The following is a 25,429-nucleotide window of genomic DNA, read 5'->3' as shown; positions in this document are numbered from 1 at the left end:
ATTCATTTTACGGGCCTGGCGGCGTGGCCTAGCGGCTTAAGTCCTCGCCTTGAACGCCCCGGGATCCCATATGGGCGCCGGTTCTAATCCCGGCAGCTCCACTTCCCATCCAGCTCCCTGCTTGTGGCCTGGGAAAGCAGTTGAGGACGGCCCAAAGCTTTGGGACCCTGCACCCACGTGAGAGACCCGGAAGAGGTTCCTGGTTCCCGGCATCGGCGCACACCGGCCGTTGCAGCTCACTTGGGGAGTGAATCATCGGACAGAACATCTTCCTCTCTGTCTCTCCTCCTCTGTGTATATCTGAATTTGTAATGAAAATAAAATAAATTAAAAAAAAAACGATGGAATGCCACCTTAACCCTGGAAACCTAAATGCTTAAACAAGTACTTATTATAACTACATATAAATTTTACAACTTTGGGAAATGGAGAAAGTAGTCTCAATTAGTAGTAAAACTAAATTACATTATTAAAGAAACAATACCTTCATTACATTTAAAGCAGGAAAAATTATTCCCCAGCTAATTAATACAGTCATGAACATCGGTCGGAAATCTTGCAATTACCCATGTAGCCACCAGATGGTGTCTCTGCCTCAACCACAGGAGAGGCAGTGAAAAACACAAAAGGCAATGGTAGAGAGGCAGAGAGGCAGAGAGGCAGAGAGGCCTGAGCCTCCGCACAGCACACAGAAGCAGCCAAGTATTCAGGCGGCACTGTGATGTGTCAGGTTAAACCTCCTCTTGCAATGGCAGCACCCCAAATCTGGAGTGCTGGTTCAAGCCCTGGATGCTTCACTTCTGATTCATTTCTCTACTAAGGCACCTGGGAAGGCGGCCGGTGGCGGTCCAGGTGCTTGGCTTCTACCATTCACAAAAGAGACCCAGATAGCCTTTCTGTCTTCAGCCTGGCCTAGCCCAGCCGCTGCAGCTGACCTAGCTATCTGGGAAGTGAACCAGCTGATGTAAGACACCCCTCTTACTCCTGCTCGCACCCACAACTCACTGGCCTCTTTCTAATGCTCTGGCCTTTCAAATAAACAAATCCTTTGCTTAAAAAAAAAAAAAAAAGTTCTTTATTTTTCTTGAAGAGTTACAGAGGAAGAAAGAGGAAGAAACAGAGAGAAATCTGCCACCCTCTGGATCACTTCCCCAATGATCATGACAGCCAGAGCTCGGCCGGTCCAAAGCTGGGAGCCAGGAGCTTCTTCCGTGTTTCCCACGTGGGTGCAGGGGCCCAAGGACTGTGCCATCCTCTGCTGCTTTCCCAGGCCAGAAGCAGAAAGCTGCACTGGAACTGGAGGAGCTGGGAATCACACTGACACCTGTATGGGATGTCAGTGCCGCAGGCAGATGATTAGCATGGTATTCCACCGTACTGGCCCCATCCAAAAAAAAAAAGCTTCAAAAAAATTGTCCCTTAATGGTCAAACATAACCCCTTCAATTATGTTTTTATCAGTTTCTGTGTTTACCAAGACTTACGCCAACTCTGTCCCTGAAATAAATGGCACTAGCGTCTACAGGTACTGCTAGGCTTGCCAGCTGTGGACACATCGACTTTCCCTCAGGACTGTGTAACGCACCTTAGGGACACTGCAGTCGGAAGACAGCCGTCGGGCGGGGCCAGACCAGCCTTCCTCCTGTGGCTTCTCCGGCCCCACTGCACTCAGAGCTCGCCTCACTGAAGGACCTGGAAGAGCAAACATGCCCAGTGACTCAGGTGGGCTGGCCTCACCTGAAAAGGATTTCACATGGGGTCTGGAAGATACCCCGGCAGGGGTCAGCTCAGAAACAACTCAATCGGCATAGTCATCACCACTCTGGTGTCTGACACCTCAGTTCAAGCCTTAACTCTGGACCTGGGTGAGTTATTTACCCGCCACAGCCTCTGTTTCCCACCTGCAAAAGGGGAGTAATTCAGCCAACCTTGGTGGCTACTACAAACAGGAAGCCGGGCCCTTCACATGCGGAAGCACTGCACTTAACGACATGATCAGCAGTTAATAACAGAAATGGCCGGCCGGCAATGTCATTAGATAACAGCAGTGATGTGGAGCCCTCGCCAGGGGGGCACGGTTCTGGCTGCCTCTCTGCTCCCGAGGAGAGATGCTTCCTGTCCAGCAGATTGCAAACAGGGAAACAATTTACACTTCATTTCCACTTGGAAACCTCCACTCAGTGGTCTTGTCTTTTTCTTTATATCTTTCTGTAACAATATCTGTTTCAGATTCAACAGCTAAAGCTGATTTCTTTATAAAAGACTTAATTAAGAAATTTCAGAAACTCTTGAAATGGACTTCCCAGAGGGACTCGTGTGACTCCGATGCCTTCCCAGCTCACACTCGGCACCAGTGCTTGTGCCTGTGAGTTGGACATCAACCACAACTAGATCAAGTGCAGAACTCAACCTTACCGGAGCTGGGCACCTCCTCTTGTGATTGCTTTAGTCGCCTCCTCTCTCTGGCTGACAATGGTCGGTCCTTGTTAAAGAAAGTTACAGGGTCATTTCCATTCCTGCCCACTATTTTTACAGCATCTACAATGCTTGATGGATCATCTAGGACCAAGAAAAAGGCCTTAAACGGACCTTTAAGGAAGTGGCTGTTGGAAATTGGCCTACACCAGGGTTACAACAACTAGCAAGGAGTGGCTACAGTCCTTCTTTTCAGTGGGTGCTTGTTTCTGGATGCACAAGTGGGGACTTCTACATTTCCCAAACTCAGGAATCTCCTTGGTCACCAGAAGTGACCACCAAGGAACCATAGAATCTGCATAGCTCAACCAAAGTTTCTGCCGAGAAGTCCCTTGGGAAACACAATTTGCTGTTTTGAGGATTTCACAATTCAAAAGCTTTCTAAGCAGGTTTGTCAAAAATCCAACGGATGGGCCTGACACAGTAGCACAGTGGCTGAAGTCCTGCCTTGCATGTGTCAGGATCCCATGTGAGTGCCGGTTCATGTCTTGGCAGCCCCACTTCCCACCCAGCTCCCTGCCCGTGGCCTGCAAAAGCAGTATAGGGCAGCCCAAAGCCTTAGGACTCTGCACCCTTGTGGGAGACCCACAAGAAAATCCTGGCTCCTGGCTTCAGATCAGCTCAGTTCTGGCCACTGTAGACAGTTCCAGTGGATGAAAGATCTTTATTTCTGTCTCTCCTCTCTCTGTAGATCTGACTTTCCAATAAAAATAAATCTTAAAAAAGAAATCCAACAGGGCCCAGCGGCGTGGCCTAGCGGCTAAAGTCTTCGCCTTGAATGCGCCAAGATCCCATATGGGCACCGGTTCTAATCCCGGCAGTTCCACTTCCCATCCAGCTCCCTGCTTGTGGCCTGGGAAAGCAGTCGAGGATGGCCCAAAGCATTGGGACCCTGCACCGCGTGGGAGACCTGGAGGAAGTTTCTGGCTCCTGGCTTTGGATCAGCGCAGCACTGGCCGTTGTGGCTCACTTGGGGAGTGAACCATCAGACGGAGGATCTTCCTCTGTCTCTCCTCCTCTCTGTATATCTGACTTTGTAATAAAAATAAATAAATCTTTAAAAAAAAAAAATCCAATGGATAACTCTCACAAACCTTTGATGGTGATGTCTCCTTGCTCCTTGAACTGTCCATAGACCTGCTAACCGCCCTACTCTGGCTTTCAGCATCTTTTTGTGTCGATCCAATGGCTTTGTTTCCAATAGTGGGTTGAGAAGGCAACAGTCCAGAAGCTGCCTCATGGACCTTCAATAATTAAAATAAAGAAAGAGAAATTATACTTTCATTTACAGCAACCACCAATGATCACCACTAGTAGGTCCTCTATGTACCTCTGAAAACACTGCGTTGTTTAAAAAGACTTTGCCAAAAGTGAATGGCCTTCTAGGAGGCCTGTGGGAAAAGTGCCTTGGCAAGCTATCTGAAGGAGGTATCACACCTTGAGGGAAACAATGTCCACCAACAAGGGGTCAGACCACCCTCACCACTCTGCCCTGGTAACTCGGCACAATCTGCCCGTTTCTGCTGGGGAAGGGAAAATCCACACTCGTCACTGGAAGCCTGGACTCGGCATCCTGCATGACCATCCGCGTGCTGCTGCTGCTGCCATTTCTCACATGAGCCATTTTGGCAGCTGCTAGTTGCTGTAAAGAGAAATTGAGCTTCCCAACATGCATTCCCCTGCAGCAGCCCCCAACCCACTGCAAAGAGCTCTCCGCTGACCTGCCCCTCTCCTGCACGGTGCCTGGCCTGCTCTCTCTTCTGCTGTCGTCTCTGTCGGGACAGAGAAGGCTCCGAGCCCGAGCTGCGTGGCTGGAGAGCTCGGTGGACGTCGCTCGGATCCTCAGCCACACCTTCTCCAGCAGCCTGGAAATAATAACATGAAATAAACATTCAGGAGACAACACACAACAACAGAATACGCTTTAGAACTCAAAATAGATAAACTCTCCATGCCTACTTCTAAAATCATACATGACAAGAGGAAGGAGAAGTGGTCTTTCTCAAAATCAATGCTCATTTGCAGTGCTGACAGACAAAATGCTAATACAAGTTAATCAAACAGTCTAGCTTTTCTCCCTTTTCCTCCAAACAAAAATAGTAATTTCTTTTTTTTTTTTTTAAAGATTTTATTTATTTTATTACAAAGTCAGATATACAGAGAGGAGTAGAGACAGAGAGGAAAATCCTCCATCTGATGATTCACTACCCAAGCGAGCCGCAACGGACCGATGCGCGCCGATCCGAAGCCGGAACCAGGAACCCCTTCCAGGTCTCCCACGCGGTGCAGTGTCCCAATGCATTGGGCCGTCCTCGACTGCTTCCCAGGCCACAAGCAGGGAGCTGGATGGGAAGTGGAGCTGCCGGGATTAGAACCGGCGCCCATATACGATCCCGGGGCGTTCAAGGCGAGGACTTTAGCCACTAGGCCACGGCGCCGGGCCCAGTAATTTCTTTTGAAGATGTATTCATTTGTTTGAAAAAGTTACTCAGGCACTGTGGTGTAGCAGGTAAAGCCTCCACCTGTGGCACTGGCATCCCATAGGACCTCTGGTTAGAGTCCTCACTGCCCCATTTCCAATTTGGCTCCCTATCAATGTGCTTGGGAAAGTAGTGGAAGAAGGCCCAAGTGCTTGGGCCCCTGCACCCACGTGAGAGACTAGGAAGAAACTCATGGCTCATGGTTTCAGTTCTGCCCAGATCACAGGAACACAGAATAACTAGCTCAAAAATAAAAAACAACCCATATCCTTCAAACTATACCCTTCAATTTCTTCTTTGTAACCAGGACCTTGTAGAACCACTCACCATGTCGCCTGGCTTTGGGTCTCGCTGTAGGGGCTGCAGAGGCTTCGTTACTGGTTCAGGCCCTCCACCAAGGCCATCATTATGGGAAGAGGAAGAAACCAAGTTTTCAGACTGAGGAGATGATGTAGCAGAATCCTTTGGCCTCTCCTCCATCACTTGAGAGACACCACACTGGGCATCTAGGCATACTTGTTGATTCTCCTGAACTAAGCCGCCACTCAGTGAGTTCCTCCTTTCAGCAGGTAAGATATCAATATCCACCCCACTGACTGTGGCTAGTGAGTGCGCAGTATCGCTCATGCAAGGTTTGCTGCTGTGGCCTCTCACATCAGTAGGTGACTTCAAAGAACCTATGACCAATGGCTTCTCCTGGGACACACGTGCATCTTCGCCCTGAGTGAAAATGTGGTTTCAAGTTAATACAGCGTTCCTCATACCATACACAAAAATTAACTCAAAGGGCAATGTTGTGGCATACTGTGTTAACCACAGCCTACAACACCACCATCCCATATGAGTGCCAACTCAACTCCCAGTTGTTCCACTTCCTATCCAACTCCTTGCTAATGCACCTGGGGAAGAATGGAGGACAACCCAAATCCTTGAGCCCCTGCCACCCACGGGGGAAGCCCATGTGGAGTTCCAAACACATTTCCGCTTGACCCAGCCCTGTCTGTCTTGGTTCTCTGAGGAGAACCAGATGGAAGATCTCAATTCTCTCTCTCTCAGTAACTTTGTTTTTCAAATAAATAATTTTTAAAAGTTAACTCAAAATGAAACAACAGGTGCCTCAAAAGGCTAGCCACAGAACTACCTTATGACCCAGAAATTCCACTCTGAGAGTAGGGATTCAAGTAGCTAACTGTGCACCAGGATCAGGCCACATTATTCAGAACAGTCCCCAAAGGGAAACAACCCAAAGTCCACCAGCAAATGAGGCAATAAACAAACTACGGTATACATAATTTGTTATTATTAAGCCATAAATGGGAACACACTTTTACCTGGGCTAACACTGCCAAACCTTAAACAACGTAAGGTGAAAAAGCCAAACTGAAAAGGGCAAATGTTGTGAGATTTTACTTACACCATGTAGAAGGAACAGATGAATTCAGAGACAGAAAGTAGGTGAGAGAGTGCCCGAGTCTGGGCACAGGGATTAGGACACACTGCCTAATGGACACAGTCTGTTTGAAATGGTGACAGGGCTTTAGAAGGGAGATGGGATTCTTGTGAAACATGGTGAATGTAACTTAGCAACACAGAATTGTACACTCAAATGGTTAAAATGTGACCAAGTGGGATTTATTCTTGGAAAGCAATGATGTCTCAATATAGAAATCAATATAATGCTGCACACTAACAAAAATAAAGGGGGGTTGGGCCCAGTGCCATAGCATAATGGCTAAAGTCCTCGCCTTGAACGCACAGGGATCCAATATCGGTGCCAGTTCTAATCCCGGCAGCCCAGCTTCCCATCCAGCTCCCTGCCTGTGGCCTGGGAAAGCAGTCAAGGACGGCCCAAAGCCTTGGGACCCTGCATCCACGTGGGAGACCGGATGAAGCTCCAGGCTCCAGGCTTCAGATCAGCACAGCACCGGCCGTTGCAGTCACTTGGGGAGTGGATCAAAGGACGGAAGATTTTCCTGTCTCTCCTCCTCTCTCTATATATATATTTGACTTTCCAATAAAAATAAATCTTTTTAAAAAAATGAAGGGGGTGATCATCTCAATCAATGTAGAAAAAACATGTGACAAAACTGAACAATCTCTTATGACAAAAGAATATTGGCAGTTGACACTATATTGGGGCAGGTTAAACTGCCACTTGCGATGCCAGCATACCACATCAGAGCAGTGATTCAGGTCCACAGCTGCTCACCTCTGACCCAGCTCCTTGTCAATGAACCTGGGAAAGCAGCATAGGATGTCCTGAGTGTTGGGGCCCCTGAACCCACAAGGGAAACCAGGATGGAGTTCCTGGTTCCTGGCTTCGGCCTAATGCAGCCCCCGCAACTGAGGCCACTGGGAATGAACCAACACATGGAGATCTCTGTCTCTGTCTCTTCCTTTCTGTCACTCTAGCTTCAAATAAAATAAATCTTCAAAAAAAAAAAAAATCAACAAACCAGGCCTAGGACAGTAGCCTAGTAACTAAAGTCCCTGCCTTGCATGTGCTATGATCCAATTTGGGCACCGGTTCTAATCCTGGCGGCTCCACTTCCCATCCAGCTCCCTGCTTGTGGCCTGGGAAAGCAGTTGAAGATGGCACAAAATCTTGGGACCCTGCACCTGCATGGGAGTCCAGGAAGAGATCCTGGCTTTGGATCGGCTAAGCTCCAACCGTGTGACCGCTTGGGGAGTGAATCAACAGATGGAAGCTCTTCCTCTCCGTATATCTGACTTTTCAATAAAAATAAATAAATCTTTTTAAAAAACCCAACAAACCAGGAACTGAAGGAAACCATCTCAACATAAGAAAACTATATAGATATAGAGATAGACACATAGATAGATATAGATATATATAGATATACATATAGCTATAGATATATAGATACCACAGTGAACATACTATTTTCAAAAGATAAAACACAGAAAGCTTTCTCCCAAGGTCAGGAAGAAGGCAAAGATATCCATTCTCACCCATTTTATTCAGTATGTTGTTGGGTGTTCAACTCAGAGTAATTAAGCCAGAAAAAGAAATTGAAGGGATCAAAATCCACTAATAGACAACGCCAACTTGTATGTATGAAATCCTAAGGATACCACAAAAGAACTAAGGAGCTCACTGGTTTATGTGAGGGCCGTGTGTGTGCTGGGCAGAATCAGGCTGGACTGCAACACCCACTGGTTCCAGCGGAAGACAGCACTGGAAACAGAACCAACCCAGTAATTGCAACCACCAGCAGATTGGGGCGATAGACTGTACTGGTTCCTGTACTTGCAAGTGCACACAAGAATCTGGTCTGGGTTCACCTCAGACAAAGTTTCTTTAGGGATCCCCCCAATCAAACTGCTGGACTCAGATCCCTAACCATGAAAAGACAGAGGACAGAACAAATCAATCAACTACCCTAGCCATCTGTTGGCAGTGAAAAACAGGGCAAACAGAGACTCTAAGATGGACTATGTCGATCAGAGGATTCTTCAGCGACCTCATTGTGCTTGGAATGGCAACAATTCGTAACTATTGAACTACCAAAACCACTTGAGCAAAACCCTCAGAGCATGCCCCATATCGGGGACCTGGGATGGGTGGGAGACTGGGTGGGGCTTCTCCCTTTACCTCCTCCTTTACCCCAGATATAGGAAAAAAAATGTGGAAATAATAGTCTTACCCACTTTCCTGCAGCCCTTGAACCTTTGTGCCCTAATTAACTATGTAAAGATTATAAAAAATAAAATAACATAGAAAAAAAAAGAACTAGGGAGCTAATAAACAGATTTAGCAAAGAAACAAGAGACAATGTCACCACAAAAAATCAGTTGTATTTCTATACCCTAACAAAGAATAATGTGAACAGGCAATTACACAAATAATTCCACTTATAATAGCATTAGAAAGCATAAAACACTTAGTAATTAACTTTACCTAGAGGACTTGTACAATAAAAACTGAGAGGGAAAAAAAGGTAGCTGAAAGAAATTAAAGAATATATAAATAGGGCCCACCACGGTGGCCTAGTGGCTAAAGTCCTCGCCTTGAACCAACCAGGATCCCATATGTGCACCAGTTCTAATCCTGGCAGCCCTGCTTCCCACCCAGCTCCCTGGGAAAGCAGTCAAGAACAGCCCAACGCCTTGGGACCCTGCACTCGCATGGGAGACCCGGAAGAGTTCCAGGCTCCTGGGTTCGGATCGGCGCAGCACCGGCCATTGTGGTCACTTGGGAAGTGAATCAATGGACAGAAGATATTTCTATCTCTCTTCCTCTCTATATTTTATATATTTTTTGCAATAAAAATAAATTTTTTAAAAAATACATAAATAGAAATGCACCCCATTATCCTGTATTGGCAGACTTAACACTGTACTGCCCAGATCCATTTTCAGATTCAATGCACTCAAAATGTTTTTGATGAAACAGAAAATTCATCCTAGAATTAATATGAAATCTCAATTGTCCCCTAATAATCAAAACAATCTTGAAAAGGAAAAATAAAGCTACATGACTCACTTTCAGGCTTTGCAAAAATTATTTTTTAAACAAAAGGGAGCAACTCTTCCACCCATGCTCCCCATACTATTTGGAGATCCACACAGATGTGTATTCTCAGCTCTCTCTCAGTACACACACACACATACATATTTAGTATATATGTATATATACATATTCAAAATGATTTTAAGGGTATTTAACTATCTTTAAAAAAATAAAGACTTATTTTTACTTGAAAGGCAAAGTTATAGAGGGAAGAGACAGAGAAAGACCTTCCATCCACTGGTTTACTTCTCCAATGGTCTCAACAACCAAATCTGGGACAGGGTGAAGCCAGGAGCCAGGAACTCTATCCTCATCTCCCATATGATAGGTAAGGCAAGGACCCAAGTCCTTGGACCATCTTCTGCTGCTCTACAAGCACATTAGCAGGAAGCTGGATCAGAAGACTATCCGGGACTTGAGCCAGCCCTCTAATATGGGATGGTGATGCTACCAGTGGTAGTTTAACTCACAGTGTCACAACACCAGCCCTCAAATGATTTCTGACAAGGGATGCCAAAAAACATTTATGTTTAATTCATTTTCTCTAGCTATTGAGTGCCACAAACTGGGTCATTTGTTGTTGTTGTTATTTTTATTTATTTGTGTTTTTCTTTTTTCTTTTATTTTTTTAAATTTTCTGTGGGTCATTTATAAAGAATTAAGGTGTATTCAGCTGGGAGGTCCCAGACCTACGGGCTGCAGCTAACGGGTGCCTCCCTGCTGCAGGAACTCTGCAGAGTCCCCTTGTGGCGTAAGGTAACACATGGCCAAGTGGACACCTCCAGGAGACAGCTAAACTGGCTTTTATTACAGAACCACCCTTGATAAGCTCCTGGCCCATTAGTCACTTCTTGAAGTTCTCATCTCTCACTGCCTCAGGATGAAGAGGACTTTTGGTGAGGACACTCAAATCACAACCCTGTTTAATGAGGAAAGGACAGTCTTTTCAACAAACTGAGAAAACTGGATATCCACAGAAAGAAGAAGGAAGTCAGATCCTTACCAACAAAGTACACAAGGATCAAAGACCTCAATGTAAGATAAAACGATGAATAAAACGATGAAGTCTTACAAGAAGACATAGGGAGGGCAAAAGCTCCACCACACTGCACTTACCAGGGATTTCTTGCCTATAATATCAAAGGTACACAGTAATAAAAGGAAAAAAAACAAGTCAGATTTCACGACAATCTTAAATTTTACATATAGGGGTAGCTTAAATCTTACGTATAGGAGGTTAAGCCAGCACTTGGGATGCTTACATCCTATTTCAGAGACACGTTCAAGTTCAGATATCTAGCTTCTTATCCGGTTCCCTTAGAGGCAGTAGATGATGGCCCAAATACTTGGGCCCCTGTCACCCATGCAGGACACCCAAATGGAGTTCTGGGCTTTTGGCTTCCACCTGGCCTTGTCCAGGCCACCGCAGACATTTGGGAAACAAACCCATAGACAGAGGCCCTGCATGATGGCCTAGTGGCTAAATCCTCGCCTTGCACACGCCGGGATCCCATACAGGCAATGGTTCATGTCCTGGTTGCTCCACTTCCATCCAGCTCCCTACTTGTGGCCTCAAAAAGCAGTCGAGAACAGCTCAAAGACCTAGGACCCTGCACTCATGTGGGAGAACAGAGGAAGCTCTTGGCTCCTGGCTTTGGATCAGCTCAGCTTTGGCTGTTGTGGCCACTTGGGGAATAAACTAGAGGATGGAAAATCTTTTTGTCTCTCTTCTTTGTAGATCTACCTTTACAAAAAAAAAAAAAAAAAAAAAAGATAGCAAACAATCTCTTTCCTTTTCTTCTTTCTCTCTGTGTCTATACATTATATAATATATATGATGTGTATATAAGTGTTATATATATAATGTATATATATATAGAGAGAGAGAGAGAGAGAAACAAAACAAACAAGAGGCCGTTTGGGATGTCCCATTTCAGAGTTCCGGGTCGGAGTCACAGCTGCTCTGCTTCCAATCAAACTTTCTGCTAAAGCACTCTCTGTGGGTTGAGTAGACATGATGGCTCAGGGCTTGGGTCCTTATCACTCATGTTAGAGACAGTCTGCATTCCAGGCTCGTGGCTTCAGCCTGGTGCAGCCTTGGCTGTTGCAAGTATTTTGGAAATAAAACAGTAGATAGATTTCCCTCTCCATCTTTCAAATAAAAATGAATACATTTTAAAAATTTTGCCAGGCAGAGATACAGAGCTTGCATGGGAGAGGGGAGCCATGGCACAGAGAGCAGAGAGGTCCTCCACCTACTGGTTCACTGCCTACATAGCCACAGTAGACAGGCTGGGTCAGGCCTAAGCTAGAAGCCAGAGGCCATGGGCTTCTTCTGGTCTCCCACGTGGGCACAGGGGCCCACGCACTTGGGCCATCCTCTGCTGCTGTCCCAGACCCATGATCAAGCAGCTGCAGCAGAAGAGAGCAGCTGAGACTCAAACTGGAGCCCATACAGGATGCCAGTGTTGCAAACAGCAACTTCATGTGCGTATATATATGTATGTATATATATATAACTTTTTTAAAAATGAAGAGTGACTGCTTAATGGTCAAGGATTTCCTGTCTATGTTCTAATGTACATAATCGTTCAATTTAAAGCAGTTAATTTTGTGTTGGACCAATTTCGCCCAAAAAAATCCTAAAAAGTTATTACAGCTCTGTGTTCATGCAGAGTTTGACACTGTGATTAAGGTGAACTCAATGAATCTCTTCACTACTACTCTTTCTTTATAACAGAATTAATCACATGACAGAATCTCTTATAACTGGAAAATCATTTCACACGATGACTTGCTGAGGTAACAAAGAAGCCTACCATTGCGCCCGTCCTAGAGTCCTGAGGAGAGGGGGCCTGGAGGCGGGGGACTTCGTGGTCAGCCTCTGAGCTTCTTAACTCCATTGCAGCAACAGGCTTGGATTTACAGTCACTGTTTTTAATGTTATTCTTGGAGGTTTTTCTTAATGAAGAAAAAAGAAGTCAGTATCAACACAGTGAACATTAAAGGACTCTGTGTACATGTGGAAAACGGGCAGGTACACCTCCTTACACAAGCGTGATGGACAAGGCACTCAGGGTGGGTGTGCACAGGAGTAAGATCTCCCAGTGTTTCAGATCACTGTTTCCAAACTAGATTCACCGGTGGAGAGAGGAGGGATCAGTGCAGCACAAGGATAAGCATCTGCTGGTGGGAAACAGCCAGCCTGACCAAAAGCTGGCCTGCTCCTGTGCCCTCTCTAGCACAGCCTCCTCTCCTTCCAGAGGCGACAGTCTACAGACCAGGAGCAGAGGGCAGTTCTGGAACACCCGTCTAGTATAAGAGGACATGTGAGTCATAAAAAGAAATTCCCCATTAAGAAGTTATAGAATGGGCCCAGCGCAAAAGACTAATCCTCTCACAGCAGTGCTGGCATTGCATTTGGGCACCGGTTCGAATCCCAGCTACTCCACTTTCAAATTCAGCTCCCTGCCTGTGGGCCGGGAAAGCAGCAGGGGATGGCTCAAGTCCTTGGCCTCTCTACCCATGTGAGAGAGTTGAAAGAAGTTCCTGCTTCCCCACTCCTGGCTTTGGATCAGCTCAGCTCTGGCCATTGCTGTCATATGGGGGGTGAACTCCCACAAGCAAGATCTCTCTCCCTCGATAGCTCCTTACGTCTCTCTTTAAATCTGTCTCTCCAACAAAAATAAAAATATAAATATATTTTTAAAGTTGTGGAATGAAGAGACAACTTCATGAATTCTCTCTGACACTTGAGCAATGTAAATAATGTGATAGTGGTTTTCTAAATGGTTCTCTAGATTCTTCATTTCAGCAACGAAGCAAAGTCCAACCAGCATATTCTGGTGTCTGAAAGGACCAGAATATGCTGCACCAACATATGTTGCCCTGGTACAAGGATTATTTTGGGCTAACGTCACTTTTATAGAAAGCAGGCACAAAAAAGGGCTCTGACTCTGTCTTCCTGGGAGAAGACAAAACCCCAAAGTGGAAGTATGCCCCCTAAACCAGAAGGAAAGCCACATTCTTACCAAAAACAGAAAGATGAGACTGAGGAAATAATAAGTAACTTTTGAGAACTCTGCACACACCCACCTTGTGAAAAGAATTCTTACTTTTCCTTAGCCACTCTGCATGCCTGGTGGGTGTTGTCACACTTAGGGTTAGGCTGTCTCCTGGGAAGCCTGCAGCCCACATCAGAGCACGGGCTGAGTCCCAGCTCCTCTACTTCTGCTCTGCTTCCAGTTAAAATACACGGGAAGCAAAGTCCTTGGGTCCTGAGCACCCACATGGAAAATCCAGGCGGATGTCCTGGCCCCTGACACCTGGCTTCTGACCAGCCTAGCTTAGGCTGCTGCAGGTATTCAAGGAGTGAAACAAGGTATGGAAAGAGGATCTATCTATGTCATTCAATGATGCTAAAACAACTGGTTGCCTTTTTTTTTTTAAGATTTAAGTCAGATTTTTAGATAAGGAGAGACAGAAGGAAAGTTATTCCATCCACTGGTTTACTCCCCAAGTGGCCACAACAGCCAAAGCTGAGCTGATTCGAAGTCTGGAGCCAGGAGCTTCCTCTGTTCTCCCACATGGGTGCAGGGTCCCAAGGCTGCCCTCACCGGCCAAAGCAGGGAGCTGGATGGAAGTGGAGCAGCCAGGACATGAACCAGTGCCCGTATGGCATCCCAGAGCATGCAAGGACAGGATTTAGCCACTAGGCTACAACACCAGGCCACAAAATAACTTTTTAAGGCACTTATATTTTTGCTATGTTTGAGGTCTCCTGTGTCACTTAAAACTCATATTAAATAAAGACATTCTTATCTAGTCACCTTGTCTTAAATTAGCTTCTTAGTACCAGCCAAAAAGTGTAGAATTTTCGTTCTCTATGTTCTCTAATCAAGCAATTTTATCATAATTTGTGAATACGAAAATGGTAGAGGCTTTCCCCTTCTACTTTATCCAGTTAGCAGAGTTATTTGTAAGGAAAATATCTTACGCCTTTGTGGCCTCCAAAAACAAGGCGATTTGGCGTTTTATGTACGGCTGCCTCAGGATACTCCTCACGGAGGGTCTCTCCTCAGGCCTCTTGCTCAACATTGTTCTGATCAGTTCTGCCAGCTCTGGGCTATAGTCTTTTGGCATTGGTGGTAGCTAAAAAGAAAATCAATATTGCAATTATGACTAATGATCTTACAAAATAAAGTAAAAGATGATAATCAGATGTCCATATAACCAGAAATTAACCAGCATGTTAGTCTACAGGAAGTATACTTATGTACTGATGGTCAAAAGAAAAAGCTGGGGCCCAGCGTGGTACCCTAACGGTTAAGTCCTCGCCTTGCATGCGCCTGGGATCCCATATGGGCACCGGTTCATATCCTGGCAGCTAAACTTCCCATCCAGCTTCCCACTTCTGGCCTGGGAAAGCAGCTGAGGATGGCCCAAAGACTTGGGACCCTGCACCCACTTGGAAGACCTGATAGAAGCTTCTGGCTCCTGGCTTCAGATCGGCTCAGCTTCAGCCACTGTGGCCACTTGGGGAGTGGACCAGTGGTTGGAAGATTTTCTTTCTGACTCTCCTTCTCTCTGTAAATCTGACTTTCCAATAAAAACAAACAAAATCTTTTAAAGAGTAAGATGTGGAAATTATAAAAACCTTTATTTATTTGAGTTACAGAGAGAAAGCGAGATAGAGAGAGCTCTACCATCTACTGGTTCACTCCTCAGATGACCACAATGGCCAGGGCAGGGCAGGACTAAAACCAGAAGTCTCACCTGGGTCGCCCATGTGGGTGCCAGAGCACTTGGGTCATCCTCTGCTGCCTTCCCAGAGAAGGAGCAGAAGTGAAGCAACCAGGACATGAACTTGGTATCCAACAGCACTGTCAGCATCGCAGGCAGCAGGCTTTGCTCCCAAAGTCTTTTTTTTTTTTTTTTTCCTTTTTGTTTATTACTGGAAAGTCAGATATACAGACAGGAGGAGAGACAGAAAGATCTTCCATCTGCTAGGTTCATTCCCAAAGTAGCCATAACGGCCAAAAGTGAGCTAATCTGAAGCCAGGAGCCAGGAGCTTCCTCTGGGTCTCCCACGCGGGTGGCAGGGTCCTGAGGCTTTGGGCCATCCCCACTGCTTTACCAGACCACAAGCAGGGAGCTGAATGTGAAGTGGAGCAGCCAGGACTCGAATTGGTGCCCATATGGGATCTGGTGCTTGCCAGGTAAGGACTTAGCCAATGAGCCATCACACCAGGTCCCAAAGTATTCATTTTTAGATTTATTTATTTATCTATTTTAAATTTACTTATTTTCATTGGAAAGTCAGATATACAGAGAAGGGGAGAGACAGATAGGAAGATCTTCCATCCAGTGATTCACTCCCCAAATGGCCGCAATGGCCAGAACTGTGCCAATCTGAAGCCAGGAGCCCAGAGCCCAGAGCCTCCTCCAGGTCTCCCACATAGGTGCAGGGTCCCAAGTCTTTGGGCTGTCCTCCACTGCTTTACCAGGCCACAGGCAGGGAGCTGGATGGGAAGCAGGACTGCTGGGATTAGTGCCCATATGGGATCTCGGCATGTGCAAGGAAAGGAATTTAGCCGCTAGATTACCGCACCAGGACCCCCAAAATATTTTCTTTAACTCAGCATTTTTGAGGACTCTCCTTCAGAATTAAATCATTGGAGTGAGCATTTGGCACAGCAATTAAGACACTACTTGGGATGCCCATATCCTATACTAAGGTACCGAAGTTCAATTTGCAGCTCAATTTCTGATTCTTGCTTCCTGCTAATACACCGTGGGTGATGGGGAGCAATAGCTCAAGCAGATGCTTCTGACACCACCTGGGAAGCCTACATTGAGTTCTGGGCTCCTGTTTTTGGCCTGGCGCAGCCACAGCTATTGCAAGCATTTGAGGAGCAAACCAATGATTGGAAATTCTCTCTCTCTCTCTGCATTGCAAATAAAATGAACAAAAATTAAAAAAAAAAAAAATCTATGTACCAGGATATCCAACATAGTATTGCTCTTAGAGTAATAAAGAGCTGGAAATAATATAAATATAAATGTCCACAGGAGAATTGTGGAATAAATTATGGTACATTGTTCTTACAGAATACTAGGCAGCTACTTACAAAATAAGACTCATATAACCAGGAGAGTTGGCCCTCAGACATTAAGTTGCAAAGGTAAGTAGTGACCCAATGGGTACAGCATAATTCCACTTCAGTTTCTTTTCTTTTTTTTTTAAAGATTTATTCATTTTATTACAGCCAGATATACACAGAGGAGGAGAGACAGAGAGGAAGATCTTCCGTCTGATGATTCACTCCCCAAGCGAGCCGCAACAGGCCGATGCACACCGATCCGAAGCCGGGAACCTGGAACCTCTTCCGGGTCTCCCACGCACGTGCAGGGTCCCAATGCATTGGGCCGTCCTCAACTGCTTTCCCAGGCCACAGCAGGGAGCTGGATGGAAAGTGGAGCTGCCGGGATTAGAACCAGCGCCCATACGGGATCCCGGGGCTTTCAAGGCGAGGACTTTAGCCGTTAGGCCACGCCGCCGGGCCCTTCTGTTTCTTTCTTAAGGTACCTGCATCTATGCATACACACATACACCCATGGGTCTAACCGCACAAGGCACCTGCGTCTGCATGTACATCACACACCCAGGGATACATCTAAAGACAAGAAAGGCAAAAAGGCAACACATCAAAGTGCCAGCAATGGTTATCCCCGGGAGACGAAAACGCCACGAAGCAGAATTTCACTCCCTTCTTGTCTGACTGTTTAAGCTGTAAAACTATAGCAGAATTTTCTTGTTTGCACTTATTAAATATTTCTGCAAACAATAAAATGGGGAACCTAGCCTCATGACAAAGCAAATTAAGCTTCCACCTGCAACAATGGCAACCCATATGGGCACTGGTTTGAGTCCAGTCTGCTCCATTTCCAATCCAATTCCCTGCTAGTGACCTGGGAAAGCAGCAGCAGATGGCCCAAGTGCTTGGTCCCCTCTCACCCACTTGGGAGACCTGGAAGAAGCTTCTGGCTCCTGGATTCAGACTGGCTCAGCTCCAGCTATTCAGCCAATTGGAGAGCCAAGTAGCAAATGAAAGATCTCTGTTTCTCCTTTTCTCTGTAACTCTGCCTTTAAAATAAAAAAGAAATAAATCATTAAAGCTGGTTCCCTTCCCAAATCCACGAAGGCCTGAGTTAGGCCAGTCCAAAGCCAGGAGCCTGGAGTTGCTTCTGACTCTCCCAAATGGATGCAAGGAACCTGAGGACTTAGGTCATACTCTACTGTTGTCCCAGGCATTGGCAGGAAGCTGAATCAGAAGGGGAGAAGCCAGGACTAGCACCAGTACCCATAAGGGATGTGGCACTGTAGACACTGGATTAGCGTGCTCTGGCAGCACCCCAATAGGCGACTTATAGCCTTCAGACTGAACGGTGTGTGGATGCCTAATGCTGCAAAGAACAATGCTCTTGGAGCTAACATGTAAAGTTGGCCACTCTGGCATCCATTTCTTAAACAATGCTCCCTGTAGTCCTTCACTAGCTAGTAAACACTGTGATGCTTATCTAAGGAACAAGTTCAGAACAGACTCATCATCATCCCCAGGCTGCTCAGAAGAGGCAACAACAGCCTCTGCCTGTCGTGTGGCTCCATGCACAATCACCTCTATGGTTAAGAAATGCTCAACCTCTTCTCCTCTAGTTCCACGTACCTCACAACCCACCATTCTTATCTACTCACCTGGTAGTTACAGTTACCCAAGACTGCTTGACAACTAATCAGAATTAACACTGATTTAGCCACTAGCTATTCACAAAGCTACACTGTGATCAGCACAAGACTACGTCTTACCTTCCCTTCAATAATCCGATAAACTAAAGAATTCATGTCTCTCGCGTTGAAAGCATGCTTCAGGGTGGCCATCTCATAGACACAGCAGCCCAACGCCCAAACATCAGACTGAAAAGAAAAGCAGAAAAGGACCAAGTAGCAGAACACCTTATTTAGGTTTTTTTTCCCCCTCTCATAAGAAGACATTTTCCTCAAATAGATTCAGACAATTCTTCTGATACAATGATTGCAACAGCCTCTGAAATCATGAGCGCTTCTCCAAAGACGAGATGAACCAGTGTACAAAGCCCAATCCTACCTTGTAGTTGTACGGCTTGTTGGAAAACAGCTCAGGGCTCATGTAGTAGGGCGTGCCGATGAGGGTGCTCGCCATGTCACAGTGGTTCTCGAGCACGCGGGCGATGCCCAGGTCACCCACTTTGATGATGTTTGTTCGGGTTAGGAAGACGTTCTGAGTTTTCAAATCTCGATGGAGGATGCGCTTCTCATGTAAATACTGAGCAGAAAAATAAACCTTCATCACACATAAATACACTGATTTCCTTATTAATTTCTGCATAGCACCCTTAGTTACCTACCTACCAAACATTGTTCCACAACCTCTAAATGAAATAACTGTAAGTAAACAAATTAGACAATTTTTTAAAAAGATTTATTTATTTTTATTGGAAAGTCAGATATACAGAGAGGAGGAGAGACAGAAATATCTTCCGTCCAATGATTCATTCCCCAGGCGAGCCGCAAAGGCCAGTGCTGTGCTGATCCGAAGCCCGGAGCCTGGAGCCTCTTCAGGTCTCCCTTGTGAGTGCAGAGTCCCAAGGCTTTGGGCTGTCCTCGACTGCTTTCCCAGGCCACAAGCAGGGAGCTGGATGGGAAGTGGAGCTGCCGGGATTAGAACTGGTGCCCAAATGGGAACCAAGCACGTTCAAGGCGAGGACTTTAGCTACTAGGCCACCACGCCAGGCCCAAATTAGGCAACTTTTGCACTAAAAAAATTAAGTGTCATATATTATTTAGCTCAGTATCTTTCAAGATTTTTCTCTAATACCTTGCAAATGATATTATTTATTATACTATTACCTGGATTCAGTGAGAAAGTATGTTTGCAAGGGATGGGCATTTGACCTAGCTGTTAAGCCACTAGTTGGGATGATCATATTCTACATAAAAATGCCTAGGTTCAAGTTCAGGTTCTGCTCCCTGGGATTTCCTGGAAACCCCAGCTAATTGTTAAAGTACTTTGGTCTCTGCTACCTACATGAAGACTAGGGGCATGTTCAAGGCTCCAGGCCCCAACCTGGCCCAACCCCAACCACTTCACATAGTAGGAGATTAAAGTAGCAGATGGACGCTCTCTGTCTTGTATTTTCAAGTAGATTAAAAATTTAAAAACATGGGCAAAGTGTGATAGCCTAGTGGCTAAAGTCCTCGCCTTGCACGCGCCAGGATCCCATATGGATGCCAGATTGTCCTGGATACCCTACTTCCCATCCAGCTCTCTGCTTGTGGCCTGGGAAAGTACTAGAAGATAGATAGCCCAAAGCCTCGGGACCCTGCGCCTGTGTGGGAAACCTGAAAGAAGTACCTGGCTCCTGGCTTCGATCAGCATAGCTCCAGCTGTTACGGCCACTTGGGCAGTGAACCAATTGACAGAAGATCTTTGTCTCTCGTTCTCTCTGTAGATCTGCCTTCCTAATAAAAATAAACAAAATCTTTAAATACTTACATATATATACATATTTTGAAAGTGTGTGGCAAACTCCCACTAAAGAGCGGACCACTTACACAATCAGGTCACATGTCTCTCAGACCCATGAAATCCTAGGCTTACTAACATTTTTTTTAAGCATTGTTGAAAGGCAGTGAGAAAGAGAACAATCATTCTTCCATCTGCTGGTTCACTCTCCCAATGGCCACAAAGGCCAGGGCTGGGGCCAAGCCCAAGCCAGGAATCAGGACCTCTCCCTGGGTCTTCTATTTGGGTAGCAAGAGCCCAAGAACTTGAAGCATCTTCCAGAGTTTTCTCAGGCAGCTGAACTCAAAGAGGCGTTCATATGGGCAGCTGGTATCACAGGCTGCAGGTTTGTCTGTGGTGCCAAAATGCTGGCTCCAACATTTTAAAAGATAAAAAGTTCATTTTTATTTAGAGACACTATCTTAAAATTTAAACAACAAGGTGAGGGCTGGTGCTATGACTTAATGGACTGGGCTCTGCCTGTGGTGTCAACACTCCTTATAGGCACAGGTTCGAGTCCCAGCTGCCCCACTTTCAATCCAGCTCCCTGCTAATGGCCTGAAAAAGCTATGGAGAATTGTCCATGTTCTTGCGCTCCTGCACCCACGTGGGAGACCCCAAAAGAAGCTCCTGGCTCCTGGCTTTAGATTAGTTCAGCTTTGGCTATTGCAGCCATTTGAAGAATAAATCAGAAGATGGAAAATCTTTTCTGTTTCTCCTTTTATAACTGCCTTTCAAATAAAAATAAAATAAAAATTTTTAAAAAGCAATAAATATCCACAGGATCAACTGACTGTGGAAGAGCCTTCCAGGTTTCAGAGCGGGATTTAATGAACCCTGTCGTTTTAGAGTGTGTGGATATTAAAACACAAGCCTGTTCTATGGTTTCATCCCCTCTGCTCCAGCCAGGTCAAAGGCCAAATCCCCAGGAGCTCGGGCATCACTCCAGTCCTTCCACCTTTGAGTGTGACACAGCTGACTAGCTGATGACAACACAGCCACCCTTCACTCCTGGAAAATTCAATAAGCTCAAAAACTGACTTTACTATAGTAACAAATGAAGAAAAAAGGGCTTCCTCCACGATCCATATCTACTTCTTTTGGTTTGTTTATTATTTGAAAGGCAGATTTATAGAGAGAAAGAGTGACAAAGATCTTCCATCTGCTGGTTCATTACCAAAATGGCCACAACAGCTCAAGCTGAGCCAGGAACTTCATCTGGGTTTCCCAAGCGGGTGCCTTGGGCCTTCTTCTACTGCTTTCCCAGGCCTCAAGCAGGGAGCTGGATGGAAAAGTGGAGCAGCTGGGACTCAGAGCAGCACCCATTTGGGATGCTGGCACCAGAGGTGGAAGATTAGCCTACTATACCACAGCACTGGTCCCCTGATCCATGTCTAGCTTGATGTCGATATCACCCAAAAGAGCAGCATTTCAATGCCACAGTCAGAAGAAATGAGCCACTTTATAGCTGGATTTTCCAAAACACATTTTCATTGCATGCCATTAGGGGAAATTTTTCCCAGGACATGCCTGCCATCTTCCTGCCACGGTGGAGCAGGCAGGATATCATGGGTCTAGACAGTACCTGCAATGCCATGGCAATCTGCACGAACCACTCCACCACCTGGCTCTCGGGCAACAGCTGCCCCTTCCGCTCCTTGAGCTTCCGGTACAGGTCGCCACCTTCACAGAAGCCCATGACGATGTACAGCAGACCGTCTCCTCCCTCCCACGACTCCTTGTAGGTGACGATGTTGGGGTGCTTCAGCTGGGACAGGAGCTGGGCTTCCTGCTCGGCAGCCCGCCGCTCCCGGCTGGAGGCATTTCGGAGGTTCAGCTTTTTGATGACATACTACAAAGAAAACACGTGCTGTTGAAGTTGTAGCCTTATCTAAGGGTTGTCTTTTTTTTTTCTTTTTGCCAAGAGTTTTCATAAATGTTCTCAAAAGCACCTCTAGAATCTGTCAGATGACCTGTTTATTTTTCAGGAAGCACAACACTGGGAAAATAGTTCTTATTACCAATGATCCTTTTCACAGGGTAGACTTAGAGCAAGATGGGCCCACCTGTATTTTGCAATTTCATTAATGTCTAAACAATGAGCATGAGAGAACACTCCACTGTGATCACAAAATCTGTGCTGGACATTCCTTAGAAAACCCTCAAAAAATACAAAGCATATGCCCTGAATACACACGTGCCAACAAAACAGCTCTCGGGATCCCATTAGCTATTGGGATCCATGACCCAACAAAGATAGAAACCATTAACTCTCAACAAACAAAATTACTCCCTCTTAAAATAAAGTAATTCCACCACTCGAGCACATATCTCAGAGCATACCCCACATCCGGGACTCGGGGTGGGCGGGAAACCGGGTGGGGCTTCCCCCTCAATATCCCCCTTTACCTCAGATACAAGATGGAAACAATGTGGACATAATAGTATTACCCACTTCCCTATCCCCCTGAACCTTTTTTTTTTTTCTTTTCTTTTTCTTTCTATAACTGTAATTAACTATGTAAAGATTGTCAACAATAAAATAGATTATAAAAAAATAAAAAATAAAAAAAAATAAAGTAATTCACTCAAATACCTAACACATAGCCACCAATTAATTCAAAGACCAGCCAGTCTTTTCAACAAACCTGCACATAAATATGCTTTGTGAAATGAAACATAAGCGGCTGTTATTACAGTAAGCCCTCTATGCTCAGAGCAAAAACACAATGATCCTCCAAAGCCTACTGAAAAAAGAAATTCCTTTTAAGCCTGTGCCCATATTGTGGGTGGGGCAGCAGCACCTTAGACAATCTAAGACTGGTGACAGGACCCTGGGGGTGGGGGGGACAGTTCAGTTGCTCTAACACAAACGTGAAGCATGCACTCAGTCTCACAACTGTCTCAGTCTGCCCCCCTACGTGCCATGTCCCCTCAGAATAAATCACACTGCAGAACCGAGGGTGACAGGATCAACTGCTACAAGTTGGGAAGTGAGACGACACCGGCTTAGCACCGGACAGACTGGAGAAGACCAAGCCCGGTGTCAGGGACCAGTCGGGCAGCTCTGTCCTTAGTTTAACTACAAAGAAGTGTGGCGGGGATCAGAGGGAGCGTCCTGGTGGAGGAGGGGAGGTGGACGGGCTGGCCTAGTGATGGTTGGACACACTAACATACTAAAGATAACTCCCAGGTGTCCAGCCTGGAGAAGTGGATGATGAGCGGTGCTGCTCACTGGACCGGGAGCCATGAGAGGTCTGGCGGCGACCGAGGGGACGAACCAAGTTTGCACAGCGGCAGTGCCCCTGGGAAGGTACCATCCCAGCTTTCCTGGAATTGTCAGGAGAGAGAGAGAGAGAGAGAGAGAGAGAGCGAGCGCGCGCTGCAGACCAAGGCACACCTGTAATCCAAGAGGCCTTCAAGAAGTTCATAGAAAACAGAACTAAGACATATTGACGTGTTGCAAAATAACAATTGAAATTCTGCATAGCTTTCTCATTCTATATATTGTTCCCTGAACTTTTTGAAGACACCGCCTATACACAAGTTTCACTTTTTGTTTTGTACCTATATAAACTTCTCCTTCCATGTCCATGAACTTTTTGAATAAGAAGAGGCAATCTGGCGCACACCTCACACCGGGCCTGGCCTTGTCGGGACCACTTCCCTCCGGGACCGTCCTCGGGGCCCACCCCTTGACACCGTCCCGGGGCCTGTCCTTCGCTGCCCTCGGGGCTCCCCGGGCCGCCCTCCGACCCCCTCCGGGTTGCATCCCCGCCGACCTGCCTGCCGTCCCGCCGGTGCTTCACCAGCGTCACTTCCCCGTAGCTGCCTTTGCCCACCACGCGCAGGTAGCAGTAGGCGCCCAGGGGCATGTTCCCGGCGCGGGGCTCTCACTCGGGGTGCGGCGGAAGCGACGCGTGGCGCAGCGATGGGAGCCCCCTCATGCCCCAGAGAAGGATGCGGCGGGGACGGCTGCTCCGGCGGCCCTGCACGGACAGGAGCGCCGAGGCCCGGCCCACTGCGACGCCGCTGCCATAGCGATCCGGGCCGGGGCGGTCCCGCGCATGCTCGGGCGGCCCGAAGGCCCTGCCTTGCCATAGAGCCGACGCCACCAGCGGCCAGAGAGGTTCCGCCGCCCCGGGAGGACCAGGCATAGAGTCGAAGCGCCAGATGGCCAGAGCGGCTTTACCAGCGTGGGAACGCGCACGTTCCTGGAGCGGCGCTGTATTGTGTGATAAACGCTTAACAAGGGTCATGTATTCGTTCTACCATCATTTATGGACCCTCTGACGAAGTGCTTGCTCTCCTGAGGGTCACATTGTGATGAGGGGGGACAGATCCAAAACTGTCTTAGTGATATTTGTCAGTGAGTTTTGCCACAGACCCATACAACTAAGGAATCCAGCCATCATCTTGTTTTGTTGTCGTTATTTCAAAGTATCCAATGACGCACCTTGGCCTTTTAGAGGTCACAAACTCTTTAGGGGTGTTTGGCTGCCTCTAACCCGCTCTGCCTCAAAGCCATCATTCAGGGCGCCCCGCAGGTGTCCCAGAGAGGAAGGCAGGAAGCTAAGCGCTGAAGGCATGCGTCTCCACGCCGAGAATCTACAGGTGCCAAGACCCAATGGGCTAGTTCCGTGAAGCCACTGAAGATGGGCCCAGCCCGTCTGCTTCCCATCCTAAACCCAGCCAAAGCAAAGGATGGAATAGGGAAGAAGGGCCGAGTGAGTGAAAAAAGTCCCTGCCTAAATGGATGTGGAAGAATTTTTTTTTAAAATAAAATATCTATTTATGGCTCAACAAGCTAACCCTTCACCATTTGGTTCCAACATCCCATATAAGGATGCCAGTTGGTGTCCCAGCTGCTCCATTTCCTGTCTAGCTCCCTGCTTATGCCCTGGAAAGCAGTGGAGGATGGCTCGAGTTTCCACCCCCAGGTCCATCCTCTGATGTCAGGGACATACACCTTCCCCGAGCACACTGGGCACCTACCACCTGCCTCTCCCCCTTCTCCTTTCCATCGTCGTGCCAGGGACCTCCTCTAGGAACCTTCCAACCCCTGTGGAAAGCGACTCCCCTCCTCCAGATGTCTGCAGCTTTCCATGAGTGCACTCTTGCAGCTTCCAGCCGCTCCTTGGATTAGCTGAGCCTCCTTTGGCCAGGCTGTTTTCTCCCAAGGCGTGGCTTCTGGGACGTGGCAGGGCCACAGGTTCCATCACGGTGGCATTCCAGGAGCTGGCACAGTGTGCAATACAGCATGGGCTAAGAGGGCAGCACCTGTGCAGGAAACCCACAGAACCTCTAATGGCCACTTCCCCGTGGCTCCAATTCCCCTTT

The 25,429-nt window shown here is 46.8% G+C and overlaps 1 protein-coding gene and 1 long non-coding RNA gene across 6 annotated transcripts in view; one reads left to right on the top strand and one right to left on the bottom strand.

Annotated features, from left to right (window-relative positions):
* The window catches only part of NEK4 (NIMA related kinase 4), a 29,979-nt gene extending 5,823 nt beyond the window's left edge, over nucleotides 1-24,156 (bottom strand). For 2 of the 5 annotated variants that reach the window (XM_058679003.1, XM_058679006.1), the window contains exons 1-11: nucleotides 23,872-24,156; nucleotides 21,675-21,941; nucleotides 18,653-18,868; nucleotides 18,355-18,462; nucleotides 14,485-14,639; nucleotides 12,308-12,449; nucleotides 5,282-5,674; nucleotides 4,196-4,339; nucleotides 3,569-3,718; nucleotides 2,415-2,481; nucleotides 1,585-1,691 (exon numbers count right to left, since the gene is read on the bottom strand). In XM_058679003.1, coding sequence (XP_058534986.1) covers nucleotides 1,585-1,691; nucleotides 2,415-2,481; nucleotides 3,569-3,718; nucleotides 4,196-4,339; nucleotides 5,282-5,674; nucleotides 12,308-12,449; nucleotides 14,485-14,639; nucleotides 18,355-18,462; nucleotides 18,653-18,868; nucleotides 21,675-21,941; nucleotides 23,872-23,964 — 1,842 coding nt within the window. In that variant the 5' untranslated portion in view covers nucleotides 23,965-24,156. The remainder of the gene's footprint in view (nucleotides 1-1,584; nucleotides 1,692-2,414; nucleotides 2,482-3,568; nucleotides 3,719-4,195; nucleotides 4,340-5,281; nucleotides 5,675-12,307; nucleotides 12,450-14,484; nucleotides 14,640-18,354; nucleotides 18,463-18,652; nucleotides 18,869-21,674; nucleotides 21,942-23,871) is intronic. The other 3 variants (XM_058679007.1, XM_058679004.1, XM_058679005.1) reach the window with 3 other exon arrangements.
* LOC131482899 (uncharacterized) lies at nucleotides 12,226-21,152 on the top strand. Its single transcript, XR_009247390.1, has 3 exons — nucleotides 12,226-12,290; nucleotides 12,444-12,525; nucleotides 20,995-21,152. It is a non-coding gene; the product is annotated as an uncharacterized LOC131482899 (long non-coding RNA).
* Nucleotides 24,157-25,429: the final 1,273 nt, after the last annotated feature.

The sequence above is a fragment of the Ochotona princeps genome, chromosome 21 (assembly GCF_030435755.1).
Source record: "Ochotona princeps isolate mOchPri1 chromosome 21, mOchPri1.hap1, whole genome shotgun sequence".
In the NCBI taxonomy this organism is placed as follows: Eukaryota; Metazoa; Chordata; class Mammalia; order Lagomorpha; family Ochotonidae; genus Ochotona; species Ochotona princeps.
The sequence above is the reverse complement of the archived record's forward strand: the minus strand, read 5'-3'. Positions and strand labels throughout refer to the sequence as shown.